This window comes from Scleropages formosus, chromosome 19, assembly GCF_900964775.1.
Source record: "Scleropages formosus chromosome 19, fSclFor1.1, whole genome shotgun sequence".
NCBI classification, from domain to species: domain Eukaryota; kingdom Metazoa; phylum Chordata; class Actinopteri; order Osteoglossiformes; family Osteoglossidae; genus Scleropages; species Scleropages formosus.
In genome coordinates, this window is record NC_041824.1 from 5,975,833 (window position 1) to 5,996,254 (window position 20,422).

General features: G+C 43.0%; 1 protein-coding gene across 3 annotated transcripts in view; it reads right to left on the reverse strand.

Moving 5' to 3' along the window:
- Nucleotides 1-5,595, reverse strand: part of vav3 (vav guanine nucleotide exchange factor 3) — a 73,373-nt gene extending 67,778 nt beyond the window's left edge. For all 3 annotated transcript variants that reach the window (XM_018741207.2, XM_018741206.2, XM_029246190.1), the window contains exon 1: nucleotides 5,142-5,595. In XM_018741207.2, the coding sequence (XP_018596723.2) occupies nucleotides 5,142-5,345 (204 nt within the window). In that variant the 5' untranslated portion in view covers nucleotides 5,346-5,595. The remainder of the gene's footprint in view (nucleotides 1-5,141) is intronic.
- Between the last annotated feature and the right edge of the window lie 14,827 nt (nucleotides 5,596-20,422).

The window sequence follows — 20,422 nt, forward strand, 5'->3', positions numbered from 1 at the left end:
ATCAGCGAGTCCACGGGAGGCCGGAATTACAGGGATGTTTTGGAGTTCACGCCAATGAGAAACCGCAAACACAAGCAACAGCATATTTATCTACTCTCAGCCAAAAAAAAAAAAAAATCAAATTAAGCTCTTCACTGGACTTTATTTCTCTAGTGGGAGGGATATGCTGACAACATTTTGAAAATTATATATTGTTTTAATAGAACTACCGCCAGCAACACACACTTGTGTGTCATAAGCTGTTTTACCACCCATACAAACATTTGAACTGCAAAAGCAGAATAAAAAGTACATTAAAACAATATGTTTTGGTAACAGCTGTAAAACTTTCTAAAATACAGATATTTCAGCTCCTGGTCAAGAAAGCGTACGCGACTGCGTTTTATTTCCTTTTAATTTTCTGAACCTCAAATGGACTTTTAGATGGGAAGATACATCCTGGAAATTCTACTTTACTTTGTCCCGAATGACACCAGATAAGGTAAGAATAAAATATGCAGCGTTAAAGAAATGAGGGAACTCTATCAGGCGGCTTGTCAGCATTTTTATTTATGGATTTCCACTCAGTATTGATTATACTACTGAATGTTTTCTTTCAAGACGAGAAATCCAAGACGCACTGAAGATATTCAGTATATGTCATAACTGACCAGTTTTCCTGAGGAAAGTGCAAGCAGCCACACTTTATTCTAGTGTCAAACTGTTGAGCTCTTCCGAAAGCCACTTTCAGACTGGTGACATAAAAACTAAATATTGAAAAGATAAGACAAAAGTGCTGTATGTGTACTATGGTATATGTAAAATAAGGCTGTCTGCAAATAGATAATACCGTTCCAAAAAAATGTATGCTAAGTAATATGTTAATGAGGTCATTATGTCTAAGAAATTACAGCTGCATTCGTTTCTTTAAAGAATAAGACAAAGTAACATCGATTTATGTTTGTTTCTTTTTTTAGAACAATGTGTTCAATAAATGTGATAATATATAATCACGAACGGAACACCAGGCCAGAGCCTTGGAGACTGGAACTGGAATTGGAGTAACAAGGGGAAATCCTTCAGCGCTTGTTTTTTCCGTGAGTGTTTTTTTTTCTTTTTTTTTAACAGAAAAATGGTAACAAACAAGACTCTTTGACTCCCCTTTGAAAACCGAGTTGGAAAACACCAGCTGTTTGGTGAAGCAACAATAAAAGTGTGGCCGTTTTAAGAGAGCGATTTAATTAGAGCTCTTTTGTAGTCCACAGAGCATAATGGAAAATATTTTCCAGAATATTATTTGTGCTGTTTATGCGGCGTCTTCGAGCTCCGAGGGGTGTTACCACACGGCAGCAGCGGTGACAAGGCGACCCCGAAGATTTCTTCCAGCTAAATCCTAGCGCATATCTTCCATCGTCTCCCCGCCATGTAACGCATGACCTTTGACCCCTGACACACGACACCGGCGGGCTCGCTTGTGGCCGAGGGGGAAGCTGTGTGCTCCGTGTGGTAAAAAGCATGGGCACGAGCAGTAAATGCTGCAGATTCGCTATCTCGCCGCTGCGACATGGAGTTAAGAGTCGGCCGGCACAGTCCGCTTCACTCCACTTCCTTCCCTTTCCCATTTCCTGGGTGTGTCCCACTCCGCAAGAGCCATAAGTGACACTTGTGTGTTTTTGCGGCGCCCTATTTTTACAAAGTTCACTGTTGAGAGCTTCACAGCTTCCTTTTGTGTGAAGTCCTTACAAAGCATCTGCAACAGACATGGTTATTTAAGTAGTACACATATAACGGTGTCCGGCACAGTGAAAACTTGCCAGAACAGCTAATGAAAACAAATACCTTTTCTTCATTTAGCGGACTTACTATTCAGAGCCCTTTTTCTCAGTAATGCAGTAATGTTACATCTACCCACTACGTGTTTCACTCCGCAAAGCATGCAGACACTATATTCCTTCCATAAGAAAACCAACAATTGCATTTACATCCTATTTCCTGTCACATGACAGTCAACAACCAATGACGGCCCTCAATTATGGTAAATCTAACCCAGGATTAAAGCTGCAAATTTACTAAGAACTCTTTGAAACAAACTGTATAAACTTTTAAAATGAACTGGTACAAACAGCTTTGATCACATAAATACCTTGCTAACATTGTAAATAAAAAGTCTCTCTTGTGGTCAGTCAGAAACTGAAGGAGACTGACAATTCAGAAACTAGTCCTTCTCAAAATTTCTGATATAATTTTAATGATATCAATATTATGGATAATATCAATATCAGTATATGAGAGCGAAAAGTGACATGATTCACTGTAAAATGTGTTATCGTCAAACATAAAAAATATAATTTATTTGGGTTGATTTTTAATTTCAGTTGACATATTTTTTGTCCAGGAACCAATTAAATCTTCCTTTACAAGAAATTATGATAATTCGACCCTCTAATAATGGCAATCTGCTTGACGGGGTGATTTCATGGACTGAATTAACCCCGCTAGCCTAAGGACGGGTGTAAATATGAAACACTCCTCAGTCGATCTGCTACAACTGACGATTGCTTTAATTTGTAGTGACAAGGGAATAAAACTCCTTGCAGTGTTTGCAGGACAACATTTGTATATCTTTCCTACTTATGTCCACCAAAAGCAAGACTGAGATCTGGAGGGATTTGCGTGATTTCAGTTCCTCAAGACTTCAGCCGTGAGGTGAGCGAAACGCGAGAAAGTCCGAACAAACCACTAAGGTTCGAGCCAGTTGTGGGTATTTCAAAAGTAACACATCCGTTCAGCTTCTTTTCCTTGGAAGGAAGATTTTATGGAGGAAGAAATGTCACACGCAGGGACACTCAGCAGCATGTGCAGGTCCTCACTTCTGCTTGCACAAAAATATGCAACAACTAAAAGGGTATGTTGGTGTACAATTGTAATGAACACCCTAATTTACCTAGCCAACCATCGAATTATAAAGCACAATTACACAGTATCTACCAAACACAAAGCTAAATAAATTTAAAACAAGGTGTTTCCTGCAATAATTTTAGTCTCAGAAACTGTTGACTCATATGCGGCGGGCCTGTTGTAGTTTCAGCTCTCTGTTCGGTGCACCATATTTTTTGCAGGGAAAAAAGATAATTCTCTGTAACCTCGCACTCGTTCTTCTGAGAATTTCGTCATACGGTGTTCTGCTGCTTTGCGCTGTAGGACGCAAATGCTCCGCATGTCCGCAACCTCCGCAAACTTTCCTTCCAGCAAGCCAGCAAACTCGTGCACCTGGCATGGACACCGGTGTTGCTCATATGATATGTCAGCTAATAGCTCCCTTTAAATCCCACTCTGCCAAGAAGTGTGTTTTAATTATACGGCCAATGGTGAGCAGTGGCTCACCGCTTTTAAGAGCACATTAAGGGCTGGGGGGGGGGTGAACCAGTCGAACCCAGTCTGAACATCTGAGTCAAGGCAGCTCTGGCCTTTGTCTTGCTCTGGTCCCAAGGGGTTCGCACAGCCTGGCTTCCTCCGGTTGTAATGAGGAGATGATAAAAAAGCTGTCTATGCCTTCATGAATAATTCACCCTGGAATTCACACCCCTCATTAATGTAAATTTAACCCCAATGCTCAAAAGGTTTTTTTTTTTTTTTTTTTAAACTCCTTTGTCAAGTGTGACTCAAGACAGAATTTTAGCATACGGTTTCTCAGCACGTTACGCACCACTGTACAGCATCTGAGCAGCATGTTTGAGGTAAAAAAAATGCTGAAAATATTAAAATCTCACATTTATTATAAATCTTTTTTTAATTTCTGATACGTTTAATCCAAGGCATCACTTCACCGCACACGCTGGATTGTTTTTTTTACTGTTAATTGAACTTGTTAAGGAGTACGAGGAGCAAGCAATATCACTCGGCCCAAGCAATCCAGCACCGATTCCACAGTTTGTGCAGGGCAATACAGCAAGAATTATGCCAATTCGAAAGATAGCAGCAGAAAAACAACTTCATTGTGACCCATTGACAGGCAACCTATGAATTACTGACTGAAAACTTGCGCTGCAGAACAGTGTGGAAAAAGTGGACCATGTTGCTTATATTACAGGCCTTGGTTTGATCCAGTTGTCAGACTAAATTAGAGGGTCCACCATAAAGGGAGAAGCAGAGGCTGGGGTTTAAAATCCAATTTTCTGCTAGATAAAATCAATAGGGAATCACTGTGTTTGCCCTTACCGTTCACCATAAAATACTGCTGTTGTCTTGGATTGGCCGACGTGCAGCTGAAAGCCCATATTTCTACTGCTGTCTACAGAACGGACTTTTAACTTTTATTGGACTATCCATCCAGCTTTGGAAGAGGATCCACAGAGTAATATATGCATTATTCTTAATCAGACTGCTAGCCTTTTAAAATACCTGGTTTACACAGCGAAAGCAGAGTACAAACAGTGTCTGGAAGTAGAGCAGCGAGTTTAACCTGCCTCATAATGTTATCATATTAAATATTTGGATGATTATGATGAGCGATACCACTTAGGGGACTGAGGACGTTGTTGTGCTTAAAACCAAAAAATCACATATAACAGGTTCACTATAAGATTTATAGGATCAGGCTTCAAGTTGACTTCACACGGCAATGAGGGTATCGAGGGTATGAGGGGTCGAGTCCCGCGGAAGAGGGGGGTGCGCCGTGCGCTCGCTCGGCGGCCTCACACACACACACACTTTCTGCGTGTTTTTTCTTCTCTTCTCTCCAGCAAAACAATACAGAGGCGAGGTGAAAAGGCAGCGGTGTGACCCGCGCGAGGCGGAGTGAGTCACGTGCGCGTGAGGTGCGGGTGCGCTGCGCTGCGCTGCTCTGCTCTTGGGCTGCGATACTGCGCTCTGCCCGGCCGGTGCGGGTAACGGTTCGCGAGCGCTTCCTCCGTGTGCGCAATTTCCTCGTGCGAGAGAAAAGCAAAAGGCGACCAAACCGGGCGCAAAACATTTATTCCCCAACAACTTGTTATTGTGTGCGAAGGTTATTATGTAGAAACGCAGTTATTCCACCAGGAAGACGACATCCGTGTTTATAATAACCCATTTTACTGACATGCCAATGCCATGGCCCATGGCATGGGGAAGGCTGACAATGGAATCGTTATTTGTGCGCGTGTATGCGTGCGCGCGCGCCTCACCTGGGACATCTGCGGCCGCAGGTTGATCTCCTTCAGGTTGATGGACTGCGGCCGCAGGTTGTTCAGCAGCTGGCACAGCAGCACCCCGTCGCGCAGCGTTTGCGCCAAGTCGAACACCTGCGCCGACTCCCAGGTGACGCGGTGGCTCGCGGGCAGCACGTTGCACTGGATGAGCCAGAGCGCGCACTGCCGCCAGTACTCCATGGCTGCTCCGGCGTGGCCGCGTGCGCGGGGTGTCAGCGGCCCGAGGACGAGCGCGGCGGCGGCGGCGGCGGCGGCGGCTCTCTGTCAGCGCGCGCGCGGAAAATGAAAGCGCTGGGCAGCGCCGAGCTCCGCTTCCCGCTCGAGCGGAAACATGCGCTGCAATAATAAAAATACAGCAGCGCGCACTCGACACTCACTGCGGCGCGCAGAGGGGTGTGCGTGTGTGTGTGTGTGCACGCGTGCACGCGTGTTTGTTCCTCCCCCTCTCTCTCTCTCTCTCTCTCTCTCTCTCTCTCCCGTCTGACTGTCTCTTTCTCACTCTCATTTTCACTGTGCTTTACTGGGAGAAAACATGTAAGCACACGTGTTTTTCCAAAGAAATTAACTTTTATTATTATTAGTATTATTATATTTAGCAGCAACAAATACTGGTATATTTCAAAATATATTTTAAAGTGTATTTTAAAACAAATAAAGCAGAAAACAAAAGTCACCCCTGCCCCTTGATCTTGTATTTACACTACAGGTGTGTACAACACTGCCAGATTCACACAGTAAAGTATCAAGGTTCTGGAAGCTGGAGGTCTGTATTTATGTGGGGAAACATCTTTGTCTCTCTCTCTCTCTCTCTCTCTCTCTCTCTCTGTGGTCTTCTGTCTGCCCCTTTCATGTTGTGTTAGGCAGGTCTGCAGCTTCACCTGACTTCAGCAAGCACTACTTTACGCTTACTTTTCTCCAAAGCGACTCCCAGTGAACTCTATTTAGTGTTATCAGCCCACACACCTTATTCACTGCAGTGACTTACACTACTAGATACACTACTTACACTGGGTCACTCATCCATACATCAGAGGAACGCACTCTCTCTGTCATTCACACACTATGGGTGACTTACAGTCCCCACTTCTCCAGAAAAACTCGTCTTTGGACTATGGGAGGAAACCAGAGCACCCAGAGGAAACCCACACAGACATGGGGAGAACATGCAAACTCCACACAGACTGAGCAAGGATCAAACCCACATCCTCTCGCATTACCCAGGTGCTGTAAAACAGCAGCGCGACTCGCTGTTCCACTGTGCCGCATGACTTGGCCTTTCTACTTTTCAGAAATTAAAACTTAACCAAAATTGCTATGTAGACCCGTCTTGACACCCTTATTGGATGTTTTGAATGTTCAGCAGCTCTGAGGGAGAGAAGGAGCTCATTCCTCCAGCTCAGCACCAAAACTGAGAACCTACAGACCTTTCTTTTTGGACCCCTTATGAGTGGGACCACCAAGCAGCCGAGTGGGGGCACGGTGTTCTAGTGTCATCGGTGTAGCGCTAAGAAACCAGGAGAGGCAATGACAGAGTCAAGGGTTGTGAAATATCATTTGCCCCGCTAGAAACATAGAAAGTTTCTATCTTTGTTTTTACTGCTTTTTGACATTAAGTTTGTTCAGATCTTTTTGTCAGTTCCAGTAGTGTATGAATGGAGCCTGCAGGAGAAAGAGTGGCACTAGTATTTTTTTTTTGTCTCATTTCCTTGCTGAAGAAGATAGATAGACAGACAGACACAGACACACACGCCACTTGGCCCAAGCAGGGTTGCGGTGAGCCAGAGCCTAAATCAGCAACACAGGAGGGGGAGGGGACACACTCAGGACAGGACGCCAGTCCATCACAAGGCACCCCAAGTAGGACTTGAACTCCAGACCCACCAGAGAGCAGGCACAGGACAAACCCACTGTGCCACTGCACCCCTTGAAAAAAGATACTGAAACCTCAAATGATGTGAAAAAGTATCGATGCACTGAGAGTGAATAGTTGGTTGCAACACCTTTAGCTGCAATGACCGCAACTGAGCACTTCCTATGACTGTTGACCAGGGTCTCACATCACTGTGGATGGATTCTTGGCCACTCTGCCATGCAGAACTTCTTTAGCTCTGCAACATTTGCAGGTTTTCGAGCATCAACCACTTTTTCCTAGTCTTGCAAGAACATCTCAGTCTGATTTAAATCAGGACTTTGACAAGACCACCCACCAAGTAAGTGACATAAAACAAAACTGGTTCCTCCTAGTGGGTGCAGTGGTGTGGTGGGCTTGTCTGCATCTTTTTCTCTGGCAGGTTTGGGGTTCGAGTCCTGCTGCGGGTGCCTTGCGACGGCCTAGAATTCGGTTCTGGATGTGTCCCCCCCTTCTCCAGCTTTGAGCCCTATGTTACCGGGTTAGGCTCCGGTTCACCGTGACCCTGCTCAGGACAAGCGGTTTCAGACTGTGTGTGTGGTTTTTTCCCAGGGTCCATTTATATACTCAAAGACCTGATGAAATGTAATGAATGCTGCAAAAATACAGAGAGATGGTAAATACATTTTTCAAGTACTATAACACCATATATGCTGTATAATACAATATATACACATATATAGATAAATTTACATTCACTAACTTACCAGATGGTTCTCTCCAAAGCAATGTACATCTCAGAGAAACATAAAATAAGTGTATTACATCAACAGAAGGTGAGAATAAATATGTTTCACACTTCAATGTGTATACATATATAACGAAATATAGAACAAACACGTGACTAATTGAAATAACTGACTCCGACTACCCTCAGTAATTTTACCAGTACTGAGCTCGAGTGTTTAAACCATTTGTTTAATAAAGATATGAAGAGATAAAATGTGTGTGTGTTGTTTATTAAATAAGACTGTCTTTATTTATTATTATTATTACTTTTATTATTATTATGAGTTGGATGAAGATCAGATCACATTTTCGGAACTGTTAGAAGTGAAATGTGAGAATGATATTAATGATTCATACGAATGATATGTTCACAGGAAAAGGCAAGCGCTCCACTGGCTTTTCTGGAATCTTCTCTGGATTTGAGATGTTGTCAGGAAGGAGAAAGATGAGGGATACGCGATGAGGCATTGCAGCACAGGAAGGAAGTGGAGAGCGAAGTGTGACCAAAGCCTACATCTAGCTGTACTTCCCCCCGAGTCCCCCTCCGAACAGCCACTATTTTGGAGGCCTGGCACAAGGTGCAGTTCACCCACTGAGCCGCCAGATGATCACGGCCCCAAAGCAGAGCTTGTTGCTCAGTGCAGACATTCCACCCAGATCCCTGGGCAACGACGCTGAACGTTCTTCTTATTCGTCTTCATTTAAGCCCCTAAACTCATCAGCAGCATTGCTTTTGGCCGCTTATCTTCCATCGTCCATCGAGCTACATTTTATGACTGTTATTGGACATAACTTTAATTTCCCACAAAAACCACACACAAAAAAAGTGATTTCAGCATTGCATACCATCTGGTGTGTGAGATAATTCTGTAAGTGGAGAGGAGGAGATACATCTTAAGTGCGAAGGTTTTCGAAAATCTCAGTGGAACAAAAACTGTAAACACTGTAAATTTCCCACCTCCGGTTTTTCATACCTTTGAGCAAGACATTTACCCGAAATTGCTCCATCAGTCACATTATTTGCCTGTTTTTACTAATTCATTACTATGGAATTTCTTTTTACATTGTGTTCAGTACTAATCATGAAATTTTATCATTTATTTTATCTTATTTTGAAACAGAGTGAGCCGATATCTGTATGTAGATTATATCTCTGTTTCCTTTCATTTCTCTGAATTCTCCGTAAACTTATTAATAGGTAAAACTGGAATTTTTTTGGCAGATTTTCTTTTTTTTGCTCTACGTTAGGAAAGTACCATGAATTTACAGTGTGTCTCATACCGCTCCCTTTATCAATTTCAGAGCACTCATGGTGAGAGGAGGGAACCAGCTGTGCTTTTGCAAACTGACAGCATGTTCTATAATTTCATTAAAACCTGTTTAACGCAGTTTCATGAATATATAAAAATTAAATGGAAATAAAATGCATTTTCTATAACAAAATAATTTTGGGAACTTTGTCTGTAATATATGGGTCCTGCTCTCCGGTGGGTCTGGGGTTCGAGTCCCGCTTGGGGTGCCTTGTGACGGACTGGCGTCCCGTCCTGGGTGTGTCCCCTTCCCCCTCCGGCCTTACGCCCTGTGTTGCCGGGTAGGCTCCGGTTCCCCGTGACCCCGTAAGGGACAAGCGGTTCTGAAAGTGTGTGTGTGTGTGTGTGTGTGTGTGTGTGTGTGTGTGTGTGTGTGTGTGTGTGTGTGTGCTGTTCAGGTTCACCCATGGTGTGAGTGACAGAGAGAGTGTGTTCCACTGATGTATGGATGAGTGGCCCATTGTAAGTAATGTATCTAGCAGTGTAAGTCACCATGGTGAATAAGGCATGTGGGCTGATAACACTGCACAGAGTCCATTAGAAGTCACTTTGGAAAAAAGTGTCTGCTAAATAAATGTAAATTTGTTCTGTACTGTAATATTCCCATATCAGCAGAGAAGACAATAATGAAATTTCTAACTGTTATTAAAAAATTTGAAAGATTCAAATGAAGTGCAGAGAAGCAGGAAGGTGACCAGCCAAGCGAAGAATTCAGACCAGTTTGTTTTTAATAAATAATAATAATAATAAAAATTTTAAGCATCTGCTAAGTAAATAAAGGTGCAAATGTAAACTACAACCGATGTTGTGCAGTCTGAACGAGTATGTAATATCCTTTGTGGATTGACTGTTTTCCCTTTGTTACCAAATCTGCAACTGTTTCCTTGCTGCTACAGTCCGTTATCTGTCGGAGACATGCGCTCAGCCGAAAGCCACGATAAACAGCATGGGCGCAGGAGAAGTATGTGGAAAGACTTGCAAACACCACAGTTACCCAAAACACTGCTGGCTATTTATGAAATAAACTAGAAAATAATATATACATTCAAAAAGAGGCAGAGAAGAGAAGCACCTCAATTTAGTTGGTAGCACCGTTGGAGTGTAAGAACAACGCCAAAGTAACTTGTGCAAAGAATTCTGATTTTGAGACTTTTGAAGAGTATGATAATTATTCATTATGGTGACCCTCTTACAACATTACTGTAAAGAGCAGTTGTGACACTATATGGTGACGATACTGTTAAAATAAAGTGTTTTCAGACACTGGTGCTGGTGGCAACCGACCTGCAAAAGCGCCAGATGGTGTTTGGAAACAGCACGTAAAAAAAACTCATATTATATATTCAATAAAAAGTTTCCGGTAGAGTCTCTCGACTAGAAATGCGGTAATGGGTATGGAGTTCAAGCTTAAAAGTTGCTGGTTCATAACCCACTCCCAACACTTAAAATTATCCTTCATTCTGATTGTAAAAATGCAAAAATGGGAAGTATTATAAATGGGTTAAAAAATGCATTTCATATTCCACTAAAGAGTCAGCTAAATATAAAAAGAACTTTGAAAAATAACTCAGTTATTTTATATTATTTTATTTTATTTTATTTCTCGGGGGGGCTGCAGTGGCACAGCGGGTTTGGCCAAGTCCTGCTCTCTTTTGGGTCTGGGGTTCGAGTCCCACTTGGGGTGCCTTGTGATGGACTGGTGTCCCGTCCTGGGTGTGTCCCCTCCCCCTCCGGCCTTACACCCTGTGTTGCCAGGTTAGGTTCCAGCTCGCTGCAGCCCCGCTTGGGACAAGCCTCTGCAAATGTGTGTATTTTATTTTATTTTATTTGGTTTTATTTCAACACATCCCTGTGTGCCTCTTTTTTCACATGGTGTGTCAAGGCCAGTCCTGGAAACAGTGCCAAGTCACAATACCTATAATCCTTCTCATCATGCTTGCAGCCCAACTCCTCCGTTGTATTTATGATCTTCAGAAGCTGGATGCCATCCTGTCATAAGAAGAACCAGTATGGGATGCCACTGTAGTCTGCTGGCCTTTTTTCCGAAGAGAGACGTCGTGGGGTCCAGGAGCCCAGGGGTCCAGCGGTCCATCCGAACCTCTGCAGGCCCCCAGTGGATGCGGAGATGCTGTCCCAGAGTACATCCTCCGCTTCTCCCATGAAAACACTGCTGTGAACCAAACATTGCGAGAACATTGTGAGGTTTTAACGTTGTCTTGGTGGTTTTCACAAGTTTACTTTTTCATGAAAACTGACATACTTTCATACTCACATGCTTAGAACTACATAAAATGTGTCAGTTTTCACACTTCAGTGAAATGCTCGATAACAATAATTCCGTGGGAATAAAACACAGATTTAACGTACTATTTCAGGTCTGAATGTGGATGACCTTAAGCAGCACATCTAATGCCTTTCTGATTTTTCGCCCAGGAAGTGAAACACTCAGCAGTTAATGTCAAAGCGAAAACAAATTTCCTCAAATTAGGCCAAGAACGATTCACTGTTGTTACTCCAGTGACTTTGGGGAAGTGCTGGGGTCCCTCCGCTGTCAAATCTCAGCTTCCTGGAGCACGACATTGCAGAGGAGACACATCCAAGGGCCCTGGATTCAGTTCTGGAGCATCTTAATAACCCTAACAGACAGGGCCCTCAAAACCTGGACGAATCTCTGTTTAGTCTGTGACACCTTAACCGCTTTCACTTCCTTGTACAGTACATGCATTGTTCAAATGAAGTCTGGATTGCTGGGCTCTGGAACTGGTTGCAGGTTCAAATCTCAGCACTGAACTCTGAAGGGAAATGTGGAGGGAAGTGGAAAAAGTGTCATGTGCTGTTCATCTCTTTATATTGTTTTGGGGCAGAACAGAGCATAGAGGTTACAGAGCTGCCTTCCGAAGGTTAGCGGTTCAAATCTCACCCACTGCTGTAGTACCCTTGAGCAAAGCACTTACCCTAAAATGCTCCAGCAGAATTATTCAGCTGTATAAATGGGTAAGTGATGCAGCTGCTGCCTTTGGCTGCAAAGGTCACAGGTTTGAATGTTACCTAAAGCTGTAGTACCCTTGAGCAAGGTAATTACCATAAGTTGCTCCAGGAAAGAAAATTCTCCAGCCATACAAACGGTTGCCAGAAGCTTAACACTGTAAGTCAATTTGGAGAAAAGGGTCTGACAAATTAGTAAGTTTGTTCAGAAAGAACTTCATCTTGTCCCAAATTGCTGCACGAGGCCCATGTCCACCTGGTCCAATCCAGGCAGCACTACTGGGGTCCTGCAGGTAAGTGGATTCACTTGGACTGTGAGGGACACCACGCTCCATAGCGGCTGAACCAATAGCAGAGGCTCGTTCTTCAGAGATGCTGGGGGGCTCAAGTGCAGAACATCCAAACTCCCTGACGTGACTCATATCATCACCTGTTCCACCACTATGTCTGTGCCAGCTAAGCTAATCTACTGAAAACTCACTCACTCTCTCACACACACACAGTCTGAACTGCTTGTCCCATACAGGGTCACGGGGAACCGGAGCCTAACCCGGCAACACAGGGCGTAGGGCTGGAGGGGGAGGACACCCAGGATGGGACACCAGTCCATTGCAAGGCACCCCAAGCGAGACTCAAACCCCAGACCCACCGGAGAGCAGGACCTGGTCCAACCCACTGCGCCACTGCGCCCCCTCTACTGAAAACTGCTTTAAATTAATTGTGGCTGACAAAAAGGAAGTAAACATATAATGGAAATTCCACACAAACTATTTGAAGTTTCTTAAATGAATGAGGCTGTTATGCCGTTCAGTTCTTCCAAACCTTACGCTGTGTGTCACACAGGGTGTCAGCAGCAGGGGGCATAGCAGTTAGAGGTTGCAGGTTAGAATACCACCTCCTGCTGCTGTATCCCTGTTCAAGGTACTTACCTTCAACTGATACAGTAAAAACACCCAGCTGTGTAAAACGGTTAGCGGTATGAGTAGCTTAGTATTGCAAGTTGCTTTGGAGAAAAGAGTTGGACAAAAGATTAAAAGTAAATGTGGAATTTGAGTTGGGGGTGCAGTGGTGCTGTGGGTTGGACTGGGTCCTGCTCTCCAGTGGGTCTGGGGTTCGAGTCCCGCTTGGGGTGCCTTGCAATGGACTGGTGTCCTGTCCTGGGTGTGTCCCCTCCCCCTCTGGCCTTACGTCCTGTGTTGCTGGGTAGGCTCTGGTTCCCTGCGACCCCCTATGAGAGAAGTGGTTCAGTGTGTGTGTGTGTGTGTGTGTGTGTGTGTGTGTGTGTGTGTGTGTGTGTGTGTGAGAGAAATTTGATTTGGGCAGTTTAGTGGGTGGCACAGTGAGTGGTGCTGCTGTTTCACAGCACCTGGGTGGTGCAAAAAGAGAGAGGAGTGATCCTTGCTCAGTCTAGGTGGAGTTTGCATGTTCTCCCTGTGTTGGTTTTCTCCAGGTGCTCTGGTTTCCTCCCACAGTCCAAAGACTTGCTGTTCAGGTTCCCCTATAGTGTGTGTGTTTCACTGATGTATGGATGAGTGACCCATTGTAAGTAGTGTATCTAGCAGTGTAAATCATGGTAAATAAGGTGTGTGGGCTGATAACACTACATAGAGTTCAATGAAATTGCTTTGGAGAAAAGCATCTGCTAAATAAATGTAATGTGTTATACTGATGCATTCATAACTCAACATGCAACCGAAACTTTCAGTGATTCAAAGAATACCAAACCTTCTCAGTAATATAACAGTTTTGCTCCAAGTCAAATTTGCTGTTTGTTTTCATATTTGATTCATTCATTTTAAAGTGTTGTATTTGGTTCATCGCATTAGTCTTGAGGGAATTCAACATTCTGGAAAGACCTGGAGCTTCAAATTCCTGCTCTGTTTCATCTTAGTAAAAGAAAAAAGCCCCGACACTGGTCAAAACTTTCCCCATAAAAGCTCTTTAAACACCGATCACCTTGTAAAGTACAAGCAGGAGACCAGCAGTGATGGTGACTCCCGTTCACTCCTTTAATTTTTCAGTTCATTGTCACCAAACATCATAAACTGTGCTTTTCTTTTTCACACAGCGTCAACTGAAAGTTCACTTTTACACACTGGAGGGATGGAACTCGATACTTCTTGCCAAGAACAGCACAATTTGCATTAGTATCGGATATCCATGTTAGCAATATACTGTACATGTATCTATGATACTGACAAAACAGATGAAAATTCTGTCCACACATGAAATGACTTTAACAGTCCTTTCCTCTAAAAATACTACTTTATATTCATGTGCTGTGTGTGAAAAGTGACAATGACTCCGAGAAAAATCTACAACCTATAATTTTTCATTTTACAGATCACTATGTCTTTTAAAATGCATGTAATAAAATGTACAAAGAGCATCCAGAAAAACATATGGCTGGTAGCACAGCGGTTGGAGCTACTGCTTTTGGACCCAAAAGTAGCAGGTTCGATTTCCATTTCCATCTGTAGTAGCCTGAAGCAAGGTATGTACCCTAAATAATCCAGTAAAGATTGCCCAGCTGTGTAAATATCATAAAATTATAAGTCGCTTTGGAGGAAAGTGTCAGCTAAATGAGTAAATGTGATATGGTGGGAATCCGAAACCTCTGGCCAGGTTAAATAAACTGTGAGTCTGCACTAATTTCAAGAACAGAAACTAAGAAAACTGGACCTCAGCGAAACTTAATGTCCTGGAATCCTGACAACCACAGAAATGAAACAAAAAAAAGACTCGGAGCAGAGCGGTACCCAGCAGACACCATCGCTCTCCTCCTACGGGTGTCAGCGATACTTTGAAATATCTCTTATCACTTCGCATATATCAATACCCACAAAACACATTTAAAATAGTTATATAGCACTAGGCTGACACAATCTAGGCAGCGTGTGGTGTGACTCTAGTCCCTCCAAGGTGTCATCATTAAGAACCATTCATGACCATTTTAATATGTTTATATACAGTCTATACATTCATATTCTCTATCATCAACTGCACTGATCGTTTTAACAGAATTAAATAAAGAATGTGTACTGGATCCTGGAGCAGCATGTGCAATCTCATCATCTAGTCCGCATTAAATAAAAATAAAAAAAAAAAAACAGGAGAGCTAGTATTGCAGTGGTTAGAGCTCCTGCCTTTAGACCCAACGGCTGTAGGTTTGAATCCCACCCCTGGCTGTAGCAGCCTTGAGCGAGTTACTTTTCCTGAATTGTTACAGTAGAATTATCCAGCTGAGTGAATGATGAGAAAAAGTAAACAATGAGTAAATAACTGTAAGTGGGTGCCACAGTGAGGAGCACTGCTGTCTCACAAAACTTTGGTGGTGTGAGAGGACATGGGTTCAATCCCCACTCAGTCTGTGTGGAGTTTGCATGTCCTGTCTGGGATTCCTCTGGGTGCTCTGGTTTCCTCCCACAGTCCAAAGACAAGCTGTTCAGGTTCTCCCATAGTGTGTGAGTGACAGAGAGAGAGTGTGTGTGTGTGTTCCACTGATGTATGGATGAGAGACCCATTGTAAGTCGTGTATCTAGCAGTGTAAGTCACCTTGGGTGTGTGGGCTGATAACACTACATAGAGTTTGTTGGAAGTTGCTTTGAAGAAAAGCATCTGCTAAATGAATAAATGTAAACTGATCTTTAAAAAATTAATAAACAAATGTCATGTGACATTACACTGATTTGCTGTTGTTACTTTATTGTTTCTTTATTTAGCTGATGCCTTTGTCCAACTTCTACATTAGAGGAAGAGTTTCAGCTGCACAGCGGACGGTAACAGTGAATCACCTCGTTCACATGGCCCTCCAGAAAAGCTGTGAGCATAGCAACGTTTTCATATCATAAATGCAAAATGCACCCTTCAGTTCCGACACACTTCACCTTTGCCGTAAAACACCGATTAATTAACATGTATGCTATTTTTTTTAATTAGAAACATTTATTTTGCTGGCACCTTTGAATTACAGCGTTACACAAATTTGTCATATTACAATATATTCATTAGATCTATAAAGTTATTTGTGACATTGGAAGAGCTCACCAAACTAGCAAAAAACAGATTTCTTTTTAGGTCTTCCTTTTAGATTCAAATCACTATGATTCAAACCTAAGTTGATGGCACTTAACTACTAACTATAAAGTTATTTACTTATTTATAGTTTTTACTGTATCAATTGGCCGTAAGTACTTTGATCAAAGGTACTACAGGGGCCTTGAGGGCCTCACCCCTACTTTACCTGCTCCTGCTACTGATTTTCATTCACTGAAAAATTTAATGTGAAAAAGTGTTTAAAGTGATTTTCAGTGATTTAAAGAAAGCCAAACCTTCTCATTAATATGACAGTTTTGCTCCAAGTGGAATTTGCTGTTTGTTTTCATCTGGGGGGCTGCAGCTGTGCTGGAGAAGAGCTCCGGTGGCCCCGTCCAACACGTCACAAACCGCCGCCAAATTCCCTGCTCTGGCCTGAAACGGCCGAAAATGTAACGCTGCATCGAACCACATCTGAACGGCAGTCATCCCTGACCCAGTTAGTGCCGTGCGAAAGAGGAAGTGTGCTGGCAGGCAGCTTGCTATTCATCACTTCCTTCTGGTGCTTTGTAACCTGACAGCTTTCTGAATTTCAAACAAAATGCTCTTTTTCTACGGAAACATACGTATTTTTTCTTGTAACAGAAAGCGAAAGTGTTGAAAGACATGGCACATTTGTCTGCATGTCATCATCTTAAACCTAAACAAAAAAAAAAAATTCTTAAACCTAAATGGACAAATTCAGTTTTTGTAAGTAACTACTTCTCCAATTCAGGGCCACTGTGGTCTAGAGTCCATCCCAGAAGCGTGGGGTGTGAGGAAGGGGATCCCGTGGATGGGATGCCAGTGAACCGGGGCGGAACAATCACACACATTCACACAAAGAGCAGTTTAGAGTCACCTGTTCTCCAGAAACACAGTCCTTTGGTCTGTGGGAGGAAACCAGAGCACCTGGAGGAACTCCATGGGAGCAAATTCTGCACAGACGGGGTTGGATTTAAAGCCACCTGCAAATCCAAAACCTGGGAGCTGTGAGGCACCAGTGCTACCTGCTGTGCCACTAGCTGCCCTTACATAAAAATAAGAAATGCACAACAGGGGGGCACAGTGGTGCAGTGGGTTTGTCCTGTGCCTGCTGTCTGGTGGGTCTGCTGGGTCTGCTGGGTCTGCTGGGTCTGGAGTTCAAGTCTGGCTTGGGGTGCCCTACACCAGACTGGCATCCTGCCTTAGGTGTGTCCCTCCAGCCCCGCACCTTGTGCTTCCAGGCTAGGATCCGGCTCCCCCCCAACCCCACTCGGGACAAGCAGTTTCAGTTAATGTGTGTGTAGAATGATAATAAAAGATTTTTTTAAGAACAATAAATCTATATGGTTTTACAGAGCGTCACCTTCTGCAACTGTCGTGCGGATTTTTTTTAAATTCACACAGCACACAAACATTGAAGGCGTGACTGTTAAATATTAAAACTAGTGTATCCTGCCATCTAGTGTACAAATTCAGTTTGTTATGCTGACGTCATAGAAAATGTACTTGACAGTTCGAGAGCCTGTAAAAGCCGTATTGAAATTCTACGTTTACATTTGACTCTTAGTGCAAAATCTAGTCCTAATTTATAAACCATGCTCATACAATAGTATTAAAAAATGTACATTACACTTACAATATATTTATTCATCTTGCTGATGCTGTTCTCCAAAGCAATTTACCATGTTAATGTATTTAAAATTATTCAATATTTACAATTATTTACTCATTTATACAGCTGGGTAATTTTACTGGAGCAATTTTTCGAGTAAGGAGTAAAAAAAACAAGAAAAATTATGTGTATGGTATTAAAAACTAGTAGGGGAGCACAGTGGTGCAGCAGGTTTGTCTGGGTCCTGCTCTGTGGTGGGTCTGGGGTTCAAGCCCTGCTTGGGGTGCCTTGCGATGGACTGGTGTCCCGTCCTGGGTGTGTCCCCTCCCCCTCCAGCCTTCCGCCCTGTGTTGCCAGGTTGGGCTCCGGCTCACCGCGACCCCGTTTGGGTCGAGCGGCTTCAGCCAGTGTGTGTGAAAATTAGTATAAAAAGTAGTGTGATTGACCAATTTCAGAGTTTGTTTCTGTATTAATATACATGAACGGCTGTTATTTATTACAAAAATATAAAGATTTCACAATTTATTCATTTTTAATTGCATTTTTTTCACAGATCCATTTTCTAACATTTCAGTCAGTGGTGGAGAGAATGTGACCTCTGTTTATGCACCCAGGCACTGTGTGGTGCCCCCTTAATTCAACTCACTTCCACTGTGTCTTCAGCTCTCTTATATTACGAGTAGCAAGACGACAAAGATTGTACATGTTCAGGGAATTAAATGGTTAACTATCAGAATATAATAGAAAATTCTGGGGCATGCCAGGGTTTCATCACTGCTCTTTGTATATGATCTGGTCCTCTTACCCCAGTCTGGATATTCTAAAATCTGCAAGGGCATCTTGATATCCTGTCCTTGTGTTACCAACAGAAGAGCAAACAGGACACACCTTTGGCAAAGTCCCATACCTGCTGAAGGAGTCCGAGCTGTCATGTGGGCCAGGTTTGTAAATTCATTGCGAAGGTGAAGAGCTGATCTACTGTTCCATGGCTCCACCATCGGCCGTAACCTCCTTTCCAGCACCGTGGAGGAGATTTTGCCAGGAAGGCTGCGAAGCACGACCCCTGACCCCTGTACAGTTGTTCAGAAATGCTTTTCCAGCCTTCCACACTATATTAAAGAGGTGTATTAACCAAGAACCCTAATCATATCGAGTACATTCTGTATGTCAGGATGAGTTTCACTCAGCCCTACAGCGCTGCCACTAGTGTGTCGTCTCACTGCTGCAGTAGCCTTGGCTTGAGAGATGGACCTTGATCCTGCAGAAGCTTCAGATCCTGGCTCCTAGAAAGAGTGAGAGCTGCTAGATGGCACTGCATGGCCACCTCACTATATTTTATTTCATTAATTGTTTTTTCTTGCTTATTTCCTTGTATGTACAATGCTGGTTGAAAGTATGTGATGGTCACAGGAAGGGTCACTATTCTTATATAAAACATTAAAATAAACACACACACACTTTCAGAACCGCTTGTTCCATACGGGGTCACAGAGCCCACCCGGCAACACAGGGCATAAGGGGAGGGGACACACCCAGGAGGGGATGCCAGTCCATCACAAAGCACCCCAAGCAGGACTCGAACCCCAGACCCACCGGAGAGCAGGACTGCGGTCCAACCCACTGCGCCACCGCACCCCATAGCATTAAAATAAACATAAAATCTAAATCTTAAAATTAACATAAAATGATGAACAAATGATTACAATTTACACAACTGATTCTACTTACCTACTTGATTTAACCAGTGCAACTTGGGGTTCACTTATTTTTACATCTGCACTACGACCTTGCTTCTACTACACGATTTCCTCATATGGAAATCACGTGTGTGGTAGAAACACGGTAGTAACATATGGAATTGGTCTTTACACACCTACTATGTCACATGAGAAGGACTGGCACTGATTGAAAAATTTATTAATTTTCTCATGATAAAAATAAGGGCCCCAAAGGGGTTTACATACTTTCAAGCAGCACAGTACATACACAGGTTCAGTGTCACCACTCCCTTTACTTACACAAACTCCTAGTTAGCTGACCTAAGGTACTCTGGTACCAAGTATATCATTTCCCTCATAATAAGGTAAGTACCAAAGAAAAGTCATTACAGCACCTTATAAAAATATATATTTTTTTTTTCCACATATTGGTCTTCCTGGCATAGCTATATTTTTGAAGCTTTTTTTTTTTAATGTTGTAATTTTGGGTATTTTATTCAATGTCTGCTATGTGTTTCACACTGCAGAGCACTTGGGCATTATTATGCTTTTTCATGGTTTGCTCATAAGGAGTGTGTGTGTGTGTGTGTGTGTGTGTGAGAGAGGGACTGCTCTAGTGTACAGATGGACTATGTAATAATATATCTAGCCTTAGATGTGTCAGTTAAATACTAGTTAATCAAAGCATCTTCTAAATGCGTACAAGTTGTCTCATATAAACCCAGTTTCAAGCTGAGAGACACAAGTGAACACCACACTCCAGCGGCATTTAATAAATTGTTTATATATATATATTCTCTTTTATTTTTTAATTAAAAAACACACTCCGGAAGCACAGCTACGTGGTTGCTAAGAGCGGCCCCTTAACAACGATACACACTGACTGCCTTTGGTTGGAGCTCTTTATTTATTATTATCATCAGTGCAGATTTATC